General features: G+C 40.8%; 1 protein-coding gene and 1 long non-coding RNA gene across 4 annotated transcripts in view; one reads left to right on the forward strand and one right to left on the reverse strand.

Annotated features, from left to right (window-relative positions):
• LOC140135334 (uncharacterized) overlaps positions 1 to 25,192 on the forward strand; it is a 29,403-nt gene extending 4,211 nt beyond the window's left edge. The window contains exons 2-3 of the long non-coding RNA XR_011856500.1: positions 17,255 to 17,312; positions 24,637 to 25,192. This is a non-coding gene — a long non-coding RNA (uncharacterized lncRNA). The remainder of the gene's footprint in view (positions 1 to 17,254; positions 17,313 to 24,636) is intronic.
• KIRREL3 (kirre like nephrin family adhesion molecule 3) overlaps positions 1 to 25,730 on the reverse strand; it is a 535,939-nt gene that overhangs the window by 63,398 nt on the left and 446,811 nt on the right. For all 3 annotated transcript variants that reach the window (XM_072156677.1, XM_072156678.1, XM_072156679.1), the window contains 2 exons: positions 10,740 to 10,890; positions 7,083 to 7,188 (listed from right to left, as the gene is read on the reverse strand). In XM_072156677.1, coding sequence (XP_072012778.1) covers positions 7,083 to 7,188; positions 10,740 to 10,890 — 257 coding nt within the window. The remainder of the gene's footprint in view (positions 1 to 7,082; positions 7,189 to 10,739; positions 10,891 to 25,730) is intronic.

Consider the following 25,730-nt stretch of genomic DNA (forward strand, 5'->3'; position numbering starts at 1 on the left):
CTGAAATATCCATACAGACATTGATGGTGCATTGATTTCTATACAAACTATTAATGCTTCATTATAGCTGTGGTGCAGCTGAAGGGGACTTGACCATTGGGAATCCTACTAGAACAAGTCACAGTGGGAGAGATGTATCAATATGTTGGTCTTTAGTCCAGTGCAGGGTAGAACTAGACAGTTCTCTGCTGCGCCAGATTAATCCCTGTGTCTGATGCTGGATGATTAATCAATCACAGTAGTTGTTTTTCACATCTATTGTTTTCAATGGGTGTTTTCACATTTCAGTTGTTTTCCACTGACCCATTGTCTGTGATAAAAATTTCGAAACCTATTTTTTCATGGATGTGGATCCCAGAAGGCAATAGAAGTCTAAAAAGAAAAATTGATGAAAGGTCCGGTTTTTCACTGATGATGCTGGGAAGCATCATAGACATATTGGGGCTCATTAACTTACCCGGTCCAGTTGCGATCCCGTGGCGTGTTGTCTGAAGCTGATTCGGATCTGCCGGGATTCACTAAGGTCGTGCGTCCAATATCCAGCAGGCATCGCTGCTGCGCCGAGGTCTGCCGGAGTTCACCTTCTTCGTCCCGGTGCATGTAAGTGCTGATCTTGCGACACAAATTCTTTTTTAAAATTCTGCGGTTTTTCCGAATCCATTGGGTTGTCCAACGGCCACGCCCCCTGATTTCTGTCGCGTGAAAGCAGACGGAAAAATGCAGGAAACCCAAGGAAAGTGCGGCGTAAATGAGCCCCAATGTAAACTAAAAACAGAACCAACATGGAGACAATACGCAATGGATGTGCAACGGACATACAACAAACAAGCCAGTGTGAATCCACCCTAAGGCTACATTTACACGATGTGTGCCCGCCGTACCGTTCCATACCCCGTGAAAAGATAGGACATGGCGAGGGGTGGGGGTGAGCTGCGCTTTCAGTTTACAGAAACTGAAAAAAAGCAAATTAGAGATAATTTGAAAGGTCCATGGCAGGGAGCTGGAGCTGTCATCTGTGGTCTCTAGAATGAGATGTAGTATGCTACTGCAGGATGACAATATTTTCAGATACAATTTTACTTACTTTGATAATATAAAGACTTATTTTGTTGATTATCAAAGCATATGTTATTAAATATTAACTACAGAAAGTGGGAAAACAGCCATTTCCAGCCACAACAATTGGCATCATCAGATATCTGTAGGCGGCTGATCACATTCTGTGTTGGGTACATCAGATGGCAATGAGCGTTCACAGCAAATGTGGATTCTGTTTGTCTGATAACACTAAGACATAATTGGAAGGTCGTTGTGTGAAAGCTTCTTATTCACTTGCATTTTTTTGTATTAAATTGTATCAAAAACTGTAACATCCAGTTCACACCTGCTTTGGAGTCTCAGTTTTAGGACAGTATAAAGGAAGCTAAAAACATAAGCTCAACAGAAAGTCTTCCATTCACCTTCCGTTCCCCATGGACTTCAAAGTACGGAATTATCAATACCAAATAAAATGACGTGGGGTTTCCATAATTTGATAAAAGGAGGGAATGCAAACTTAGTCTAACTTGGACCTTTAACAATTTTACAAAAATAAGCAGCCATGGTTTGTATCTCTGTTGGCTGTCACTGAATGAAAGAGTTATTTTCTTTCGGTGGCTAAAGTGTGCTCTGACCTTGTGCCTTGACACAGGTACAAGGTTTGTTACAATGTATAAGGGCTCTCCCTTGTGAACACTAGATATAGAGATTTATTATTATTATTTTCTAGATAAACTTTGATGTTCCTTAGATGGAAGAACCCATTACACATGTTCCCTCACCTGGATACAATTATTGTACTATATATCTATATATATGTACTATATGTACTATGTATCTATATACCATATTGGTCTGTATAAAAAACTACTACAGGCCAATTAGCATTGGCTCTGCGGGGTTTTTGTTTCCCCAATAGATCAACACTGTAGGATTCTAGGTAGGACTTGAATGTATCTTTTCATGTATCTTTATTTAACCTTATTTACTGTCAGTGGTTGGAGGGGTGTGCGGGTGTCCTTGGCATTTACCCTATGTACTATTGGTACGGGAGCGAGTGGGCATGAATACAATAATTACTGCAGAGCCCTTTCTTCCACCAGAAGTCAGCAGGACATGGGATGTCGCAGAAAGTCCAGTGTCCTGCTGCAAGTGGGTCATGTGACCTGCGCCTCCCATTGGCTACAGAGACACTTTACCAGGTAGGTACAATACAGTTGAGCCTATTAGGGTCTTGAACTTATCCTAGTAAAGTTTCTTAGCAGCGGTCAACCCTTTTAATGTTTGTCCTTTCATTGACCAACCAGTCATCTCGCAGCTTTTGGTGGTTGATTAAGCTGTGTAGTCCATTTAGATGGAGCTCTATGTTCACATCTGATACATATACTTGCACAGAGCTGTCCAATTGATTAATTCCTACACTGCATTAATAGTTTTCTCTAGTCTGCACTCCATTGACCATGTTACCTCTGCCACCAACATTAACTTTACAGTGTTAATAGATTTCAGCATTGGGATACAGGTTAAACACCACAGCACCCAGTAAATTGTACTACTAAGGAGGACTGCAGAGCTTTAGCAAACAAACCAGATGAATATTAACAAGATGAGTAAAAACTGTTTACTGTCGACCTCGCTTAGTTTTGATGGATTAATTTAATTACCGAGTTTCGTATTCAGCATTTAAATGCAACTAACTAATTTAAGAGGATTCCCAGCGCGTCCTGTTTCACATGGAATGAACCTGCCTGGAGAAGGTTATATGCCAGTCCTTAATCCCATATGCCACAGGAAGCACAGATCTGCTTCTTGCAGCAATTTCAATGCAATTCATTATATTATATATAGGGCAGCGGTATTATTAACACGGAGACACTGCATCTTATTGCCATAGACAAAATATTTTATGCATCACAAGATCCATAAGTGACACACATTACAAAGGTGCAGGGCAGACGGCGAAGCCATCCTGCAGTTCCCAATACACAGAGTCATTAATCAAGAACCACCCCAGTGTTATACACGCTGAGGAAAGACCTCCTTAATATTGTCATTAATTATGATTAACAATGTGAGAAAGGTGACAAGGGAGCTGAATCTGGAGCACAAACCCTTTCACATCCCCCAATTGCTGCAAGCACTTACCTTACAAAAATAACCTCTGTACTGCTAAATGGTTCCCAAATCATGGTCCATATCACTCAATATATAGACAGTGGGGGGAATCTACAGTATTAAGGCTGCATTCACACAGCCATATTGAGGAAGTATTTAAGGCCGGCGTATATGCAGCGGATATACGTCCCCCATAGACGGTAATGGGCGCCCTAAGGAGTAGGACCATTCCCTACCCCATGCAAAGATAGGACATGTCCTATCTTTTCCCGGATTAAGGGGCCATGCGCAATGTTTCTCTATGGAGAGAGGTAGGGGTGAACGGCGCTCACCCCCTCCTCATCTCCCCGGCGTTGACGTGTGCCTGCCGTGCTACGGTTAGGCGGGCACGCGTCAATGTGAATGTAGCCTTGGACTGCGTCGGGGGGGGAGGTACTGGATACTGATGCAGCTCCTTGAGTTGAGTTGTTCACCTCTGGCCTGAGTCCTTAGATCAGAAATAGAAAAGGCATTTCAAAGAAATTTTATTTATTATTATATGTTTTTGGAGTTGGAGTCGGTCCATTTTAACACGACTCCTTCTTTTTTAGATAAAAATGAAATGATGAAACCACGAAAACTGTTTAATAAAATTGTATAAATATTTTTAAAATTAGTTATAGAATCCATTAAAATTATGCAAAATCAATTACAATTTTTTTGCAATGCACTTGACCCATGCCTCCCAATAGCTGCAATTTTCTCCTTGGACAAGATGATGAAAAACTAGGATAGACATTAAATAATTAACCTAATTAACACTGCTACCAGGGCTTCACCGCTACAGCATTCCCTGCTTATTTTTTTTTTATAAGGAGAGCTGATAAGAAAAAACACAACTTACAATCTACACTTTTTATTTTTAAATACTTCTAGGTGTCAGATCTCAGCAGCGAAGGCATCAATCACAGAAATGGAATCCCTTATACCTAGCAATCCTGAGAGGGTCAACAACAATTCGAGTTTTCTCCCTCCCCCAGCCACTTGTTTGATCCTAATATATACAGCACATGTTGTGATGCTGAGATACAGGGTTGCTTTGCATTTTAAACCCGGCTCTGGGGTCTTACATCTGCAAAGCTATTAAACTTATCTTAAATTACGCAGCGACTCTTAATAATGTTGGGTATTACACACTCGAATGCTTTCAATTTATTGCCGCGTCAATGTAGGTTGTACGTGGGAGTGTGCACGGAACTGGCTGGAAAGATTATCCGCTCTCCTATCGCTGGAAGGGCTGAAGTTCGAAGACGAGACCAAGCTGCAGGGTCCTTTTCAATCCGATTCATAGTAAAAGAGTTTAAGCTCCATACTCAGCATGCAACGTAGCAATAGGAATCAAAAGTAAAGGTCCTCTCTCAGAAAAACTGTTTCTGAGACAAATCCACTTAAAATCATGAAGAACCAACTACAAAAACTTCCAAGCAGCACCACAGAGATAATGTGAATCAATGGGCAGGAAATTGCTTGTGATTGCGCAGAAAGCTATAAATTTACTTATTTTGCATGAAAAACGTAGCTTGCCCACCACAAAGTGGCCATTCCTTCTGTCCAGCCATGTTCAGCAATTATGAATCAGGCTCCAACAGAAAAGCTGTTTTTGGTCTGACAATATTTTTTCATCCTTTATAAATGTGTATTTGGTGCTGAAAAGCCAAATGTCAAGTAGACCCTTACAGAGTCAAATTACTTTATATTGTATGGAGATTTTTGCAAACGTTGCGTCTACTGTTCCAATATGCTTAAGATAAAATAATGAAGAAAGTTGGCAAATAGTATTGATGACAAAATCCCCTTCTCATTTGTATGCAGCTGATCTGCAGAAATGTGTCTCTCTGTAGATATAGAAAATAAAATAAACCCCATGTTGTTGGATTTTGTAGTCATCTCTTACTACTGTTGCCTCCACTTCTTGATGACAGACACTCATCCATTGAAACTTTTCCATTAAAAAGGATTTTAACAGGTCGAAGCAGCTTTCCTTAAACGTACTGATCAACCTACTGCTCAACCTACACGTGCTGTTCACAGGCAACAAACAACAGACTTGTGTGTAATTGGTGTGTGAGCTTCGCTCATGTGCCGCCGACAGAAGAAGATTACTGCTCATACACAGGAGCGTGAAAATCGTGGTCATATGTATGAGCCATAGAAGTGAAACAACAGCTAGCACACAGCCAAAATCCAGGTTCGTGTGCATGTAGCCTAAGGCCACGTTTACATAAATGTTACTCATGACCAAATGTTGTCATGACCATGGCAATAATGGAAAAAACGCTTGTACAACAAAAATAACGCTTGTATCATTTTCACAAACAAACATAACAAGAATCTTTCATCCCAGGGTTGGAAATAGGACCTAGATTGTCAGGGGGCCTAGCCACCCAATCTGCCACACTGCAAAAAATGGAGGATTTACTCCTTTAAAAAAAAAAGGATCTGAAGCACCAAACTCAGTATTCCCTATACCTCAGGGGCAATTCATATTATAAGAATTGAAGTCAAAAGAAATTTATAGAGGTTACAGATCTGTCAATATCCGAATACCGTGTGTGCTATATAATAGTTAAATAACGTTTAATTCTAATTGTTTCAGACTCATACAAGAATCTCTTATTGGACTTGAAATATTTTGTATCATTTTATATAGATTATGTTTTACAGGCTATAAGAAAAATAAACAACATATATTTTATGATGAAAATGTATTATGAATTGCCACTGAGGTAGAGGGAATACTGGGTTTGGTGCTTTAGATACTTTTTTATTATTGTACCTATATTAAAAGTCTTTATACCCAGGTCACTCTATGAGCACAATCCTACATCCCATTGTGTAAATTTTGCATATTGAGTGGGCCCATAACGGTTTCAGATTTTTTAACAAATTTTCAAATACATCAGTTCATATACATCTACGTCTTATCTTTTCCTTTATGGGACAGACTACAATGTCTGATATTCGATACACATGACTTTCCTACACGGCATCACATATAGGATGGCAATGCCTATACCTGGCACAATATCTGCTAATGTGCTTTGGGGACCTATTTTTAGCCCGGATTTAATGGTGCAGATATATCACAGCCTTGTTGCAAGCTACCGGCTGCAGAACTTACTGTTTAGAATGAAGTGGCTGCAAAATTAAGGCCTTTTTGTATCTCAGAGATGAAAAATGAGCACAGTTCATATATGAGAATAATTGTAAAATGTGGAATAAAGAGAAGCAGGAGCTGAGAACCATTCATTATATCCTACATTCTGTGCAGAATTCTTTTTATATAAGCTGGGATTTCTGGAGGGGGATGGGAACCTTGCATGTCGTCTGTAGTTCCCTGGCAGCTTAATTATAACCTGTGTTGTAAAGGAAACAAGTAAAGGCACTGAACATAGGGAGAAAAAAAATTCAATTTTCTCAACATTCTTCAATATCAGACTTATGAAATGTTAGTTATCCTACCTGTACACAAATGTGTTTTATTGGTCAGTAAATGCAGCTAAGGCCTAAATACATATGTGATTGGGAAAACCTCTGCCCCTGCACTCCAATTGCACGTTGTTCAATGCAGTTCTAATGCAAAGATTGAAAGTGACTTTAAGCCTTATACCACACAAGGAGGTGCATCTGTACTGCACATTGTAGCAGACATGGATCATATTCTCAGGAATGGCACAGTGATGTTCTCCTATGACCACTTCCTGACATTTTTTTTACTAAAATCAAATGACACATTACATTTGATTCCTATCCTCTATCAAACTAAAGTATATGGTCCTGCCCACAAATAAACAATTTCAGTGAAAAGTTGACAAAACTTGAGTGCAGAAAAAAAAAATATTTCAATATGTTTTGTGAATCATCCTCCATGTGCGGCCATAAGATCTTACCGATATTGTGTCACTGCAGGATTGGCTTTGGCAGAGCAGTGAAATTTGACCAAGTTATCTTCCAGTACAGGCTGAGGCTCCACTGTAAGATTAACCAAAGGAGGATCTGTAATTACAAGAAATGAAGGTTATTAAAGGGCTCCATTACATACATATAAGTGCACATTAATCATATATAAGAGCAGAGAAAACAGCAAATGTATATTAGTTATGAGGATGAATGAGGGAGAGAGCAGCCTACTCCCCATAGGTGAGTGCAGTATTGGATTCTTAAAATCAATTCATATTATGGGGGGGGGGGGGTGCTAATATAATTACTATGCTGGTGCCAAGATATCGGTGCACAATCATGAAGTTTATTTAAAAAAATATATATATATACTGTATATCTACACACACATACACACACACTATGGAGGTTATTTATCATATGATAGCCCCATATGATACCCCCGCAGCTGGCCTCTTGATGTATCGACCCACTCCGGCCTGTTGATTTATCCGATGGGGGCTTACGCAACATTTATTTCTACGCCAGGCCCTACCTGTCATTGAAATAAATGCAGCCCTTGAATTTTCACATATGAAAATTTGGTGGCTGCAGTGAGTGGCCATGCGCGAGAACGAGATACACCCCACTTCTCTATGGCCAAGCCCCCCCTTCATGTTCCCCGGTTGGCGTGGAGGGGGTGGGAAGGGGGAAATATTTGAAAGTGCTAGCATTGGCATGGTGCAGAAGCCCTGAAAATACCCCCTTTTATATCTACTAATAGTTTGTATTGTGGCACAGGAACTTTAAGTTACTGTTCAGTCTTTAGAGGTGAAGAAGAGCCAAAAAATATTCCCAGCTTCAATGTAGATAATCTCTGTAGTCACGAGTCATAAGCAGCTTCTTAAAGGCTTGACAATCATAATCAGCTAATTGTATCTTTTATTCAAAGTCTTTGGCAGCGCATCATCCTGTGTAAACAGCCATGTGCTGCCGATGCCTAATGCAACTGAATACAGGAGAAAAAATTACTACAGCATCAGCCTGTGCAAAGAGACAAACGTGCACCGAGGTTATTGGTGATTCAAAGGACTCTTCACCAATCATCTAATAATAAGAGGCGTCACTGAATTGACACAAGAAGAATTTGTTTGGTCTTATTCTAAAAAAGCTGATTGATAGACAACAAAAATGGCTAAATTCTCCAAGCAGCATAATTAGGATAATTTGATACCTAACTGTAATAGAATATGGCTACCATAATTGTAAATCCTGCATGACATATCTGCCTTCAAAGGTAGCCATGTTGACAAAGCTTTTCCAGGAACATGTATAAATTACTGGGTATTTTTTCATTGTTTGTTGCAGGATATCCTTCAATAACCTGTTACAAAGTGCCATGTTGCATATACTGTGGCCGCCACCACTGGCGGTGTAGAGGAACATGTCTCTGGGTTAGCACGTCTTTGATTAATGCTGTTTGCGTTCAGCTCCTGCCAGTTATAATAATGAGCATTTGTGACCGGATTTAATTTTGTACATGAATAATAAAACGGAAAAAAAAGAGCCTCGTTTCTCTGTATTCCCGGGAGGAGCTGGCTGGTTCTGAGGAGGAGACCGCTACATTCCATGTAACTGTTTGCCAGGAATAATGGGGTTAATTATAATTATTTTCCTACGTGTGTTCTTCCGTTCCAGATGCAGTTCGTAGCCGTTAATAGCATTTTTAATTGCTTTTCCGCGCAAGCAATTCAGAGCGAGCGAGATCTTTATTCGAAATCTCATTTCAAAGTCTTCTGATAGCTGTTGCCTCTTTCATCCTTCCAATTAGTGTGTCCCGAAAAGAAGATGCTGTTTAATGCCCGGCAATTCCTGCACGGTCGGTTATTAGTGCAGCGCAGCTATAAATACCATTGTTCTGTGGAGGAGACGGGGCGTAATTCAGAATATTCACAGATAAAGATGGACAGGATCCTTGCTCCTAACTATATATGGTCAACCTACAGTGGCACTGGCCAAAATAATTGGCTGGAGGTTCATGTCACTACGTTCACCCCGCAGTGACTGGGACAGTTAATGGTCGTCCAGCACAGTGGTGATTCTTCACCCTGCAGAGTCGGGACACACTTAATAAGACCTGGTCTGATTATGTCCTTATGAAATGTTGTGGCCCCGCAGAGCTCAAGGGCCTGTATTCGGGCTAAATTGTTGATAAGATTATCCTGCAGAGACTTTCTACCAAGCCAGATCTGAGGCTGTTGAAATATTAACACTGACATCAAATTACTTTACATTCAAGAACCAAAATCCTATACGTTATGTCTAATGAATATTTCTCCCAGTCATGTAAGCAGGTAATAATTCATTACACAGTATCCCATCTGCTCATCCCTGGCACCCTGATTCATGAATAAAATGCCAAGGCTACAGTAGTGATTGACAATTACAATGGCTGGATAAGCGGGGAGGCAATAAGGCTGCTATATATTCACTGCAATGGCTGCACCAATGGGAGTTACCTATATAATACTGAAAGTGAATAATAACTGAAGGCTGCAAATCCTGTACCACAAAACATTTCCATTGATCCAGTGATTATATTTCATCAATTTCTGAGCAGATAGCTAATCCTTTGCTCTTCCTTTCACACAAGTAATTAAGTGATTATAAGAGGAAAATCGATCTGGGAGTTATTGTGCAACAATTACAATGAAGAGGAAGTGATGGGAGATCAATAGATCAATAGAAATATAGAAACTCCTGAAAAGGGTTTCAGGAGAAAAACGGGCACTAGCTTGAAGGGGTAAAAAAACAAACAGAGCGGTTCTTGTCTGCTCAATACCCTGCTGCTCACTCTCCGCTGCTTCTAGATCATGGGAGAATAACTTTGTGGTGTGAGGGCTACATCTCCATATCAATAAACTTTAAGTGGCCGCACTAGTAACCAGTGTCTGAGATCCTAGATCAGAAGAAAATAATTAGAGCATTTCCCTCAACACAGAGCAAAAAATTATAATGGAAACTCCAGAGTTGAGGCAAAGTAGGCTAAGAACGCCGAGGGATCGCTATCCAAATAGCTCTTATAAAAAATCAGAACAGAAGTTCCTGTCATCTTTATGAGGCTCTGATATTTTGTCACCTGTCACCTCCATTAAAATACCTGTTAGAAAATATGTGAATTCCCCATCAAATAATGATTTTCTTCTTCATTTCTAATACTTTTTTCCTCCTTGAACTATACTTTCAGAACTGTCTGAAACTTTAGCTACCGCAAGTTTTTTTTTGCATCAGCCTCATTGACTTTAATGGGAAATATGGCTAGTGATACACTGCAGCCGGCTAATCATAAATGACCCCATACTTCTTCATAGAAGAGTAGCTGTTTTTCTGTGGCTACGGCTTGCTTACGATGCAATACAGTTAATATATGGGAGACAAACGGCCATCTTTATGGCAAAAAAACAAGACCAAAAATGCATACAGTGTTGTGCTAGAGGGTTTATGCAGGGCTATAGGGGCCACAAACAAGATATTTGAGATGTAGAATATATCTGATGAGAAATGGTTTAAAGAGTGTATTTTCATCACACGAGCTGGAGTAATTGGCAAAAGGTTATACATGGTTGTATCTTTCTGAGCCATGGAAAGGGGGGTAGTGGGATACTTACGTTGGATGTTGATGGTGACGGTCGTGTCCTTTCCTCCCGGTACTGCCTTGTTAGTAGCCCGGCATGTTATTGTCTGCCCATTCTCAATGTCTGATGGCGATACAAAGAGCGTGCTGATTATACTCTCCCGTTTTCCATCCCGGAGCTGAGTCTGTTATAGAGAAAAACATAAGATGAGACTGTATCACTGAGCTTACACAACAGAAGGTGTGAAAGATTACAGGGATTAATACAGTGCCTTGGTACACAGTATCACCCATGATAATATATGGAGAGATGTATTTCAACTTATCACCCATGATAGAGTTAGGTTTTGATACACCAGCTAGGAAACACATGGTTACAGAATTGAACCCTTTAAGGACTAGGCCATTTTCAGTTTTAGGCCCCTTACAGACTTGCGTTGGAGATCACGTCAGGGTACGATCAGGGTTCGGTCAGTGAAAAAGTGACATTTTGCATCAGAGTGCAATCAGTTTCAGTCAGAGTTTGTTTAGTGTCTCAGTTTTTCACACGTGTTTTCAATGCATTTTCACGTGCAGATAACGTGCATGAAAAGGACTCAGGGCTGAGGTCTAGCTTTTCAATGGCAATTGATGTGGAAAAAACGCATTGCACTTGCATTGGACTTGCATGTGTCTCAGAGTGCAATGCGTTTTTGATGCATAGACTTGTATGGTAAGTTCTTCACGCACCGACTTGCAAAAGTAGAGCATGCTGAGATTTAAACATGCATTAAGTGCGTGTGTGTGCGTGAAAAAAATGCAAGTCTGAAAAAGCCCATTGATTACAATGGGTCAGAATGCAATGCAAGTTCTGCGTGTCAAAAGAATACACACGTGAAAAACGCAAGTGTAGAAGGGGCTTAGTGTTTTTACATTTTTCATTGCTCTTCTTTAACAGAGCTGTATGAAGCCTGGTTATGTACAGTACTTCTACTTACTAGTGGAAAAATTTTATATTCTATGAAATCTACAGGGAAGCTGGAAAAAAAATTCCAAGAGTGGTGTAATTGACAAAAAATAAAAGCAGTTTCACCATTTTCAAGCAGGCATTGCATTTGCAGAAGTAACTATGCAGTACAGATAACACAAATGATTTTTAAAAAATGTAAAATCTTTTTGCATCACCATATCCTGACACACCTTTTTATACTGTTGCCTATGGAGTTGTTTAAGATGACATTATTTGAAAGAACAGATGACATTTTCATTTATATAATTTTTAGAACTTTACAACCTTTGTATCCCTTTTTATAAAAAAAAAAATGTATGGGTCCCAAAAGCAGCACTTTTCAAACTTATTACTTTTTTAGGGTTCCTAAGGTGTTTAAACCCTTGGGTGTCTGATTGCTTTTGAAATATTCTGCAATACTCCTGTATTGCAGTATATAGAGAATATGTAGCTCTTATATTACAGACTGCCCCCTGCAGGCCATGATAGGGAGTGTTGATTGGCAGCCATAGGAACCACCCGAAGACTCTCACCTTTCATGGCAACAATCAATCACGCCTAGCGGCAATATGGTGGCTCAATTTGTGAAGCTGCTGTTAAGGTGAAATGGTCAACTTTGACCAGTACCAATCATGCCAGTTAGCGGCAGGTGTATAATACAGCAGATACCTGCCCTGTATAATAAATAAAAACCTTGTTTACAAAGAATTAAAAATTCATTTCTGATGCAAATTTTTTGCCATCTTCTGAATACATTTTTCAAGCTTCAATGTACAGAGCTGTGTAAGGTATACAGACAGTCCCCGGGTTACATACAAGATAGGGTCTGTAGGTTTGTTCTTAAGTTGAGTTTGTATGTAAGTCGGAACCATATAGTTTATTATTGTAACCCCAGTCAAAATTTTTTTGGTCTCTGTGACAATTGGATTTTAAAAATGTTGGATTCTCATAAGAACCAGGAGTAACAATAAATCTTCATTACAGACGCCTGTGATAACTGTTATAGCTGATTATTGTAGCCTAAGGCTAAAGTACAATAATTACCAACATCCAGAGGACTGTTTGTAACTAGGGGTCGTCTGTAAGTCAGGTGTTCTTAAGTAGGGGACCGCCTGTACATTTTGAGATGAGATGACGTTTTCATTGCTACTATTTTGAGGACTGTACGGCCTTTTGACATTTTGTAAACATTTTTTATATATTGCAAAATTATGAAAAAATGGCATTTCGGACATTTGGGGGTCATTTTCCGTTACGGGCTTCAACATCAGGAATAACCATTATTATATTTTGATAGAAAGGACATTTTGGGACGTGGTGATACCTTACATGTTTATGTTTTAACTTGTTTATTTCTTTTTAGACCAGTTCTGGGGAAAGGGGGGTGATTTGAACTTTTAGGTTATGTAATTTTTTAAAAAAAATTTTAAAACTTAAAGAAAAATGTTTTAACTATTTTTCACATCCCCTAGAGTACTTTACCCTGGGTTGTCTGATTGATCCTACCATATACTGCCATACTACAATATGCCAGTATATGGGGATTTTCCACATCATCTATTACAATGTGCAAATCACACATTGGAATAGATAGGCTAAAATGAGACAGCCTCAGAACTTTGTATGACCCAAGGGTGTTATGGCCACAGATCGCTGATCCCCAATGACATCATGGGGATTGGCGACCACAACAAAGATGGCGGCGCCCATTTGCCACCGGTGAATCTTTAGAGGTCTGACACCCACGATCAGTACTAGCACTGATTGCAGGTGTTAGCAGTAGGTGTTTGCAGACCCCATGTCTGTATGACAAGGGCTCACCCCATGAGATCTCTTCAGACATCCTTAACAGCAAGTATATCATGGAGTGTTAAGGAGTCAAAGGCCAAAAAACCACATGCATTTAAAAACGCACCAAGAGCGGACCTAGAACGCAGTGTGACCACACTCTTTTTCCCTGCAGTGTCCACAAGCAGATGGTTTGACATGAACCATGGCTACAAGTGAGGGTACCTCAGTGACCAGACACTGACTGTCATAGGTTAGGTGTAAACTCTCAGTACAAACAGGTGCCATCTGAGAATAGACATTGATTTCACTGGTCAGATGTAGGACCTGACCTTTTACCTGAAGCAGGTGACCCCTGTGATTAGACTATTTTTTGCTGCCATCTGTCATGGCATGGAGATGGTTACTGGATCCTGGTTCCATACACGACCCTCTACATTTCATGACTCTCCAGCTGATTGACGAGAGCCTCGCTCTGGGATGCCAATTTTGTCTGATTGCATATTGTAAGTGCCCTGCCGAGGTGGCTGCACCTGCGGAGCCCGTGCCCTGATTACACACTTACCCCTCCTGGCAGTGGCGAGTCAGCTGCTGCTGACTAGAGAAATCCTTCATCTCAGGAGCATTCTGTGATAGCGACACTTTTCATTCAGTAACAAGCTGCAGACCTTGTACACGATCATCACCCGGGCTCAGCGTTATGTTCATCATAACATCAGCCCCTTATCCCCCTCCTCAATCTTATTTCACATCTTTTCCATTGTCATAACTTCTGCATTATGTCATTGAATGGTAACATTCCATAAACTGATAGATAGCTTCAATGGTACAAAAGTAACAGTTGCTACAAAGCCCTTCTTATTCTTTCTGCTTATTCATTCTGAGGAACAATATAGCTAATGTTCGTCCACATGAATAATGTAACACACATGTAACATATCTGATGTATAATTATAGTCAGTGCAAGGCCAGGGAATCGCAGCGGCCGCACACTCTCTCATCTGACGCAGGAATCCCGTGTCCTCAGCAGACCTAACTAGGCCTCCTGTTGTCTGAATATAGCAAGGCTTAACAAGCAATAAATATATGTAAATTGGCATCATACAGAATATGCTAAACGGCCTTTCATGTGCCCACTTAGTGTGGTAATTGAAGGACACTGATACGTATTACTGAGCAGGAATAAAGATGAAGTTACACATAAAGTGCTAGTTTCAGTGCTGATGCTTGGAGGTTGCTTCAGTAATGTCTAAACTGATCAGCTGTAATATTAAAGGTATTTTTTTAGGTTTATGATATTAGTGACATGTCTTTGGGAAAGGTAATTAATATTAGATTGTAAGGAGTCTGACATTTGGGACCACCACCAATCAGCTGATTCTGTTAGCCCCAGTACCAGAATAGTGGCTGGCTCCAGGAGAGGCAATTCTTTTTTTACTTTAAGCACCTTTGTAGCTAATTTTTATTACTCAAATATGTAAATTTTCTTAAGCGGCTACTGGGGCGTGGAGTAGCTGGAGCTTAGGCTGAGCCACTGCGCATGTGCAGACGGTAGGATTCTCGGACGAGAGCGCGCAGCCAAGAGGAGCTGTGCGCCGAAGATTTTTGGTAGGAGGAACAAAGAGGCTACTGGGGAGTGGAGTAGCCGTGCCGTGTAGCCTCAGCTCCGGCTACTCCGTGCCCCAGTAGCCGCTTAATAAAATTTACATATTTGAGTAATAAAACTTAGCAAAAGATACAGGGGACGTGAGGATTAGCCCTTAAAAGGGCTATCCTCACATCCTATAGATGTACCTGCCATCCGATCTACCTTTATAGGTAGATATGTGGCGGTAGGTTCCCTTTAAGTGAATAGCATAGAGGCTGAGTTCACATGTGGCGTTTACTTTGTGGTTTGAAAGACAATACAACTGCTGAGGATAGGAGATTTACCTAATTACATTGCTGTTAACATCTGCATTTACAAAATAATATGTTAAAGGGAACCTACTATCACGGATCTACCTATTAAGGTAGATACGGTGGCAGGTTCCTCTAATCTATAGTAGGATAGCCCTTTTTAGGGCTAATCCTTTAGTCCCACAAAAATTTTAGAAATTGTTAATGGCCCTAATGTGCAAATTTACTAAAGAGGCTACTGGGGAGTGGAGTAGCCAGGGCTGAGGCTACTCGTCGCGGCTACTCCTCTGCCTATCAATCCTTCTTCAGTTAGTCGGATCACAAGAGGAGTAGCCGCACCGTGTAGCCTCAGCTACGGATACTCCACGCCCCAGTTGCCTCTTTATTAAGTTTACATTTTAGGGCCATTAAATTATAAAAGATTTCAGGGACTAAAGGATTAGCCCTAAAAAGGGTTATTCTACTATAGATTAGAGCATCTGTCAAGGGGTGAGATATATAAGGCAGCAACTGAACAGTTAGCTCTTGAAGTTGACTTCCAAAAGAACTAATTCGGGATGACTAAATTACTGGGTCAGACCTCACCAACAAAACTGATTTGCAGCACCCCCACCCAGGCCTAACCTTTTCTTCGGGTCTGGAGGTAGCCGTGGCCTAGAATACCGGAGTGGCGGTTGCGGCCTAGGCACGTGGATGTCACGATGCTTGGTATAGGGACCGGGCTGTTCTACAGCCTGGCAGGTCTCCAGCAGGTGGTGTGCAAGAAATATGGAGGGAGATGCTGAGGTACTGGTTCTTCCTGGGACAATCCCCTTAGTGTCTGTAATGTATGTCCCTGGGTAATGGATGGGGAGCCCGTGGTGGTGATACAGCCACATCCAGGGATCAGACCGAGGCAACATTGTGCAAAATATCTCACAGTTCTTTATTAGAACAACTGCAGGCAATGGGCCAAACGATCTTGTTACAGATTCCAGATTACAGGATGATTCCGGATTACTGGAGTGATCATGGAGAGTGATCCTCAGGAGTTGGTTCACCAGCCTGGTAGTAGATGCAGGCTGGGATGTAGCTGTGTCCAATACTGGATGGTGCAGCTTTGACCTGGGTGGTAGTTCTATGTGTAGCACTGAAGGTGTGCTACACACTGTCTCTCTGGTCACTTACAGATCTGTGCTCTCTAGTGAAAGCTGGTGGTAAAAAACTGCTCCTGTGTCAGGAGCTAGGGCCTAAGAGGACTTGCCCCTGTTGAACTAAATTAAATGATGAATTGATAAGTTAAAACCAATAACTTTTCAAAAACTTTAGCATAAATGAATAATATATCTAACTAAAAAACTTTGGAATATTTCTTTATTAGTGATGAACAGACCCAATGGTCGTGTTTGGTGTTCAGGTTCAGCTGCCTGACATATTGCCGGATTGGCAGCCAAATGGCCCAACAGCCAATCCTAAAAATTGATGCCCCTAGCAAGAAGGTAATTGAACAGAAGGTCATTGAGGTTTCAGATTACATATAAACTAGTTGCTAAAGGGGGAAAAAGTGAGGTAGTAGTGAGTCACAGCAGCTATGTCTATAAGACTCCACACGTCTATACGGCGGTCTCCATGAAGAGAACTCTTACTTCCTGACCCATGTCTCTACTAAGCAGATGAGAGAGATGAAGATGTTATTGAAGGATCAGTGATAATGTCATCATAGGTCCTTCTGCAACAGGAATTGCACATAGGTTCCATTTCATATTTAGGGTTTTTAGAGTTTACAATGTTAACTTGGCATTTAAATTCTTACAAACTTCATTCCAATTAAACATTTTTGGGATGTACAGGAAATATTAGTTTGATCAAAGGACATTCTTTACTGCTATTCACAGGAATGAAAGTATCTGCTATTAAAGACTTGGTGGCAGAGCCTGGAGGACACTTTCAGAGGTAAGTTTATCATGATGGGTAAGGATGGATAAGTCCAGTTTCTGCATAATTGAAGGTACTATCTTTCTAAAACCAGAAAAAGATCCTAAACACAGAAGATGTAAAAATCTTTTTATTTTTACAATATGGAGAGAGGAAAAGATGGAGGAGGGGCATGATTGCATAGGAGGAGCCTTGAATGCAGCTTTAAAGGGAACCGGTCACCAGGAATCTCATTTTCACTAAAGAAAGGTTGTAGAAGCCCTTTATACCTGCATAGCACATCTGTCTTTTTGCTTTCTCTAAGCATTTGCATTACAATATAATTGTGTATTATAACTTACCTTGCACCCTGACAGAATCTTCTGTGTAGTCCCAGGGGTTGGGCTTTGGTTTGGATGCATCTCAAAAAACAACATGTGACTTGTCTGTGCTGCAAACTGCTCAGCTCTTAGCCCCCACCTTTGTGCTCCTGTACAGCTCCTCCCTCCTGCTCCTTCAGTGCTCCTCTCTCCCCAACTGATGTCACCAGGCTGTAAAGGAGTAGGTGGGAGGTGCTGTACAGGAGCACAAAGGTGGGGGTTGAGAGCTGAGGAGTCTGGAGCACAGACAAGTCATGTGTTGTTTTTCGAAATGCATACAAACCAAAGCCCAAACCCTGGGACTACACAGAGGAAACTGTCAGGGTAAGGGTAAGTTATAACACACAATTATGTTATTAAAAATTCTTAGAGAAAGCAGAAAAGGCATCCATGCAATGCAGCTGTAATGGGCTTCTGTAACCTGTCTGACAGGTCCCTGGTGACAGGTTCCCTTTAAATCAATTTTCTTGTAATATCCATTCCATCTTTGTAACCAATGTGGTTTTTCCTATTCATTCACTGCTGGTTACATTCTCTGATTACTGGGCCCTGAATCTACTTGTACACACCCCTCGCACTGTCATACAGTGCCGCTGTTACAGGAACATTAACTCTGATTCACAGTCAAAGAAAAATATTAACTTTCAAATAAATATGCTAAATAGTAAGCGCTGGTGAAATCTCAGCCTGAAGCTTTCCATTACCAAATAAATAATAAATATAAAATCTTACACAATGCATTTCCTTCAACTCTCCCCTAAAAGCAAATTGCACTTAACCAACCCTGGTCCCGGTGTAAAAGGCAGGTGGAATTGGCGCTCATCACATTTTATGTATTGATGAATCTGAGAATGATTATTACATCCAGGAAGCAATAAAGGATGATTACTGCTTTACACCAGAGATACATTGTATCATTCATCTATCATCCCCCGCCAAAGTTATATTACACATAAAAGCAGCAAAAACTTGAAGATGAACCGTCAAGAAAACTGTGGACTGTATTCAGACTTCGTATCAATGGGGTAGGATGGAATGTGATGACCCAAAACAATCATAAATGAGAATAAAGTGCACCGGTCACACAATCTCACTGAACTCCGCATATTGAAATAATCTTAAAGGAGGCTCTTGTTTTTCTCACCTAGAAATGTGGAAATGTATTGTTAGGGTGTATATAAATTCACATGTAGCAGAGCAAACTTTGAAGTTAAAGGGAACCTGTCACCAGGGACCTCATTTTCACTAAAGACAGGTTGCAGAAGCCCTTCACACCTGCAGTGCACATCTGCCTCTCTGCCTTTTCTAAGCATTTGCATTACAATATACAGTCATTGCACCCTGACAAAATCCTGGGGTAGTCACAGGGGCTGGACTTTTGTTTGGATGCATTTCAAAAAACAACATGTGCTTTGTCTGTGTTACTCACTCCTCAGAGCTTGGCCCCCACCTTTGTGCTCCTGTAAAGCTCCTCATCCAAGTCCTTCACAGAGGTCAGATGGAGGCAGCCTGCAGCACATACAAGTCACACGTTGTTTTTTGAAATGCATCCAAACCAAAGCCCAACCCCTGTGACTACCCCAGGATTTTGTCAGGATGCAAGAGTAAGTTATAACACATAATTATATTGTAATGCAAATGCTTAGAAAAGGCAGAGAGGCATTTGTGCACTGCAGGTGTCATGGGCTTTTACATGGGCTTTTTATCTGTCTTTAGTGAAAATTAGGTCCCTGGTGACAGGTTCCCTTTAAAAAGGAGTTTTAAAAATGAGAATTGTCAGGTTATGAAACACTGATGGATGGGGCTGTCTTTACAAATGCCCACTGCCTAGATAAGTCACAGAGGTAGAATCGAAAGGTAGATTCATGTTTTGCATATTGCAAGAAAAAACTGAAGATTTATGGTTGAAGGTTAGACATATAACAGCTGGTGCCCCAGCATAGCCCCAAACTGAATAGTGCCCCTACACTTAATAAGTAATGTCCAACACAGAGCCCAGTAAACAATGTCACACACAGCCCCAATACATGATATCCCCCTTAAGCAGTTTCCTTGCAGTCCACACTCAGTAATGTCTTACACATGGGCCCCTGATCTTTTTACCTAGCAGTTCCACTTACAAGAGCTCCTCCATGCTGCAGCTTCACAGACTGTATCCCCACTGCTTTCTCAACACAGAAAGTTTCAGGCCACAGTAGGAGGGGAAAGTGCCAATGCCCAGTATAACAGCTTATGAAGCTGCAGCACAGAGGGGTTCTGGTAACATCCCCAGGAGCCCTTCAGGCTCAATAGCATAATTTTAAAGTTGATTTTAAAAGGAAGGACACTCTCAGTTGCCTGGATCTGAAGAAGAGGGAGGTCCATCCTCGAAATGCGTAACCTTTGGCTTTTACACTACCCCTGTTTTTTACCAATAAAAATCCTAAATCTACCTACTGGATTGGCGCCTCTCATCCGTTTTTCTTCTCATTGATGATTTAGAAGGAAGGAGGAAATGGATTACAAATACATGATGATTACAGTCACAGGGCCTGGATCTAAGTAAGTGTTCCTGGTTTATCCATGAATGATTTTATGGTAGATCTACTTTAATATCTATTAGGAGCACAGTGTATTCACAGTGGGATCATGTTTAATTAACCCTTTACCCATGTAATACTATGTTGTCTTGCAGCAAGGGCTGTATGGAGAGGGCTCACAAGCTGGGCCCGCAGACTCAGTATGGAGGGGGCTCACAGACTGGGGCATATTGCAGCAAATACTCAACATTAACACCCTCTATCACTGTGGCACCAATTGTGGATTTTAACCCTTTACATGCCACCTGCAATGCCACCATCTTCGCTGTGATCATCGATACCTGTAAAAGATCATCAGTAAATACATCATATACTGCAATACAGCTGTATTGCAGCATATACTAGGAACGATCAGCCCACATAGGGTTAAAGTACCATAGGTGGTCTAACAAATAGTAAAATAAAATAAAATAAAAGAAGTAAAAGAAAATAATTAAAAAAAATTTGTATTCATCCCACGTTTGCCAAAACCGATTTAAAAATAAACAATAAAAAAATCATAAACATATACTGTAAGTTATCACTGTGTCCAAACAGTCCTGATCTATCAATACTTAAAAACAGCTATTCCTGGCGGGGAATCCCCCTAATGGAAATAGTGTCCAAATATTCAAAACACTTAGAAATTGAAATAAAAAGTGATCAAAAGGTCATAGAGTACCACAAATAGTAGTAATGTAAATGCCAATACGTCTTCAAAATAACACCTTATACGCCAAAGTATGAAAAAGTTATTAGGGTCAGAATGATAAAATGAAGATTTTTTTTAACCTATTAAAACCTAATACAACCTTTATAAATTAGGTATCATTTTAAAATCGCACTGACCCAAAGAATAAAGTGGAGGTGACATTAGGAGCGCACAGTAAAATCTGTAAAAAAGCGGGCCCACAAGAAAATGGCACAAAAGCGTTTTATTCATCAAGCTCACTGCATTATTAATTTTTCCAGCTTACCAGTACACAATACGGAAATTTAAAAAGCACCAATAGCAAGTACAATGTGTTACACAGAAAACAAGCCCTTATAAAGCTACAGACACAGAAAAAGAAAAAAAAAAACCTTTAGAAGGGTATCAAAAAATAGCAAAAAATGAAAAAGGGCATTGGCGAAAGGTTAAGTGTGGATAGTTATGAAACAGTAAGTCATGTTTGGTAGGAGTAAAAAGTTGTGGACTGAAGGGAGGAGAATAGTTACGAGTTGCTACAAGCCCCCTCTGTATTAGTCTCTGACTACTATGTGAGTCAAGTGTACTGCCATTCACAGAGCGTCAGTGAACCCGGTCTGCGTTCCAAATATAAGCTATTGGCGCTAAATGAGGGTCTTATCACTTATTAGTAAAGATGTCAGTATTCTTTGATAAGGGTATAGTTTTTTTTTAAGGTTTTGCCTGATAATTTTAGTGGACATGATATAGCGGGGTTTGGCGCTATGTATCAGTGCAGACAATAAACAGTGATGTCACCATAAAATGAGTAATGTGACAAGCTGAGCCCTGCTATATCTGAGATTCCTGGTGGGCTCGCTCTCAATCTCGCTGTTCTGGGGTGGCTTTGCTTGCATTGTGTTTTACAGACAGTTCTCGGCTACACTGTAATTGCTTTATTTGTTTCATGTAGTCAGATATGATTTGTAGACGAGATGAATAAATGACAGACGTGGCCCCGGGCTGAGGAATGAGCAGCGCTTGTCATGGAGGCCGCACTGCGATCCTCCTGATAAGGAACGCTAGGCTTCCCAGTCTCTCATCCGATTTGCAGATGAGGAAACTCTGGGGATTAAGGACAGAAAGGCAGAGCAGAGAATCTGTGAAAACACGAAGAATCTTAGACGTTAATTAGAGAAAATCCTAAACAACAACAATTAATGAAAACAAGTGGAAAAAAAACACAATAATTACCCGTGAACTCTCCTCACACTGGAGACAGACGCACTAATTAAAATCCTAAAGAAATTGACCTTGAGTTGCCCTTGATGGAAGAATAATTAATTAAAGTGAAGATAAAAGCAATTATAATCATTATAATCCGAACTTTACTAATACTCTTTAATTTAACCCCTTGGTGACTTTAGATCTGCAAAGAAACATAGATTTTCCATTTCCATACAAATGGAATAGTGTTCGTGACCCCCCAGTACAGCCCTTAACTGTCCTCCCCTTTCTGTGATTTACAATTATCCGTGATAACATGACATATAAGTGACAGCAAAAAGACATACGTTACAATACACCTTATCGTACATTCAGACTGTCATATTGCATTGTGGAAAAAAACAAAAACTACTTGAAACTATTTGACCTGACCTGTCTATATTCAGCCATACAAAGACAACACACTACATGAAAAAATGGAATATACATGCAGTGGCATAACAAGATACCAGTGTACCCCAATGCAAACTTTGGATTGGGCCCACAATATACCGACAGTCGCGCTGCCACCCCCATCCTACACATTATACTTTAAAATACACATATATATTCTACACCAAAATATACCACAGCATCCACTAAATAAAATGTCCAGCAGCAGCCTCCACTCAATAAAATGTCCAGCAGCAGCCTCCACTCAATAAAATATCTAGCAGCAGCCTCCACTCAATAAATAGTCCAGCAGCAGCTAAAACTTAATAAAATTTCCAGCAGCAGCCTCCACTCAATAAAATTTCCAGCAGCAGCCTCCACTCAATAAAATTTCCAGCAGCAGCCTCCACTCAATAAAATGTCTAGCAGCAGCTTTCACTGATTGATAATTTACAACAGCCAGCGGATTTCACTCAATAAATTGACCCACAGCAGTCTCCCCTCACTAATAAATTGTCTGTTGTCAGCCAGCAGTGCAATAGCACAGGCAGAGATAAGTTTATGTGCAATGCCAGTGCAGACTATGGGACAAATTTACTTACCCGGTCCTGTCGCGATCCCCGATCTGGACGGTCCGACAAAATTCACGTAGCTCGTGCGGCCAATTTCCTGCATCCATTGCTTCCCCGCTGAGGTCCGCCAAAGTTCACCTTCTGCTTCTCGATGCATGTAAGTGCATGTCTTGCGACACAATTTGAAATGTTAAATCACGCGCATAGTCCAAAGCCATCGGGTTGTCTGACGGCCCACCCCCCGATTTGTGTCACAAGCAAGCCAGCGGCGATGCGCCAAAATCATATCACATGCGGCACAATCCCCGGCGCAATGCAGCGCAGATAGGAAAGTTGGAAAGGCCGCAGGACCATTAGTAAGTGAGCCCCTATATGATGTCACACAATCAATTGTAATTGTAATCAATTGTATGTGTGTCTTGCATGCATGCAATTGATTATCTTCCGTTGTGATCGATCTGCAGTCTGCTTGCTGGCAGGCCGCGGCTTCTTCCATCCCTGGGCTCAGTCACTCTCTCTGCGTGATCTAGTTGTTACAATGTGTAAGGATCTCTCCAAACCATGCTCTGAAACTTTCTCTGCTGGAGTGAGATTACATCAAAGGACGGGGAGAAGTCCCGAGGGAGCAGGAGAGAGGGTGAGACAAAATAACAGCCTGTAAAGCTACCGCACGAATGGATCTGGAAACACTCCCAGAAGTCCTTTGAGCTCATTAGCATAATTGTAAAAGTTGATTTTAGAAGGAAGGAGGCCATGGATAACAAATATAAGAAGTTGACCCCAGTCACGGTGCCTGGAGTAAGAGTGAGTGCCCCTGGTTTATCAGGCTTGATTTTGACAGTAGATTTCCTGCCTGTTGCTGGAGATGCTCCACTTCTCTCTACAGTATAGCTGCCCGAGGAGGTGCTCTTTTGTGGAATTTGTTCACAGAGATAAATACAACTTTCTACCATAGACAGATAAAACTTTTAGATTATGAAATATTGTGTCATCAATACTCTGCAAGAAAGAGTAGCTACTGATCAGAGCTGAAACTCCAATAACATAACCCTACATAATAACTTCATATAAACAGTGGGAAGAACTAATAAAAAGTCACACCAGCATTAGGATTTGTTGCTCTTGGTAATTCCTTCCTGCATTAGTGTGGATTGTACCTAGACATTGCTCCATACAAAGCCTCTCCTACATGGCAGAAATGTTCTTGTTGCTTAGGTGTTGACTGTTTAGATGTGGGTGCTAGATACCGGAGAGGATATTCGAAGGTGTCATGATCGTTTTTGCGATTGGGTTATAAAAACGTCCAAACAAAATACCCCCCGCCCCACATTCTTTACACTGCAGGCTACATACAGAGCACTGGAGAAACATGCAGGTTATTATTACAATGTCAATTTTTTTGTATTAATATTGTTTATGAAATGGTTGGAAGCCTGTAAAATTGTCGACATGGGGTGGTCACATGGTATACCTACTGTAAAGGTCTGTTGCCTTCCCCTAGTTTATCTGCTCTATGTTTATTAGCAGCACTGACAAAAGAAGAACAAAAGAAGCTGTCTACAGAGCCCAGAACTGAGTGACTGGAACAAGCCAAATAAAATGCATAGACTCCAAGCCTGGTGCCCTCTTCCTGGAGACTAATCCTGGCATGGCCTTCAAAAACTTGGTGTCCTGTCCAAAAAAATTGTACTTGAAAGCTTGAGACCTGGAAGACCCACTGGAGCCCAGATTGGAAAAGTCAATGTTCCAGGAATTCTGCTGTGCTGGCAGGAGCTGGATTACCCCCTCCCCTGAGGTGATAACAGGGATTTGATGTATGGAATTAGCTTTTTACAGATTCTGCAGCTTTGAACTTTTTGCCAGATTTTTTTTCACCATTTGATAAATCCAATTTATGGCAACATCTAATGTATAACATGCCGGAACTCAGAGTGCTAATAGGAAAAATAGCAACATGAATAACCGGGGTCTTATATCCACCCACACTTCTCCTTAAAGATCAGAGCCACATATGGAGCTCCGTTTCTGAGGACAAACATTGATTATAATACACTAACTATCAGAAGCTCCATGTCAACCAAGAAAAGGCTGAAAAATAGCTGTTTAGAGATTTGTCTGTAAATTTAGTGGCCTGAATAAAGCAACACATCAGGAATAGGCTTTTTTTGGCCACATTTCTACTCAGGCATCTGGTTACATACTGATGAGGGTACAGGTAGTTACATACATGTTACATCAGAATGACAATAGACTACATTTATTTGCTGCTTTCTTTGATGGTCTTAGTTACATGGTTAATATATACAAAATACAAACATGATTGTAATACAATACTACTGGTAACTTACAGCTTACTTGACATTCATTTTAGTGTATCTGTGAGACCAGCATTGGACGAGGGGGGCACTGTCCGTTGCCACAGTGGCGACATGTGTTGGCGAATTAAGCTGCCCTGGGCCTCTGGATATAGCATATTCCCTTATGTCCAGCACTGATACACCGGGGTTAAGCATGTTACATTAGCTGTGGTAGGTACTATTGGGCAGAGGTTACAGGGACAGTAGCTCGAGGAGTGAGGGGGGGGGGGGTGGAGGCACCAGGGGACCTTCTCTTTTTTTTCC

Source organism: Engystomops pustulosus, chromosome 6 (genome assembly GCF_040894005.1).
Source record: "Engystomops pustulosus chromosome 6, aEngPut4.maternal, whole genome shotgun sequence".
In the NCBI taxonomy this organism is placed as follows: domain Eukaryota; kingdom Metazoa; phylum Chordata; class Amphibia; order Anura; family Leptodactylidae; genus Engystomops; species Engystomops pustulosus.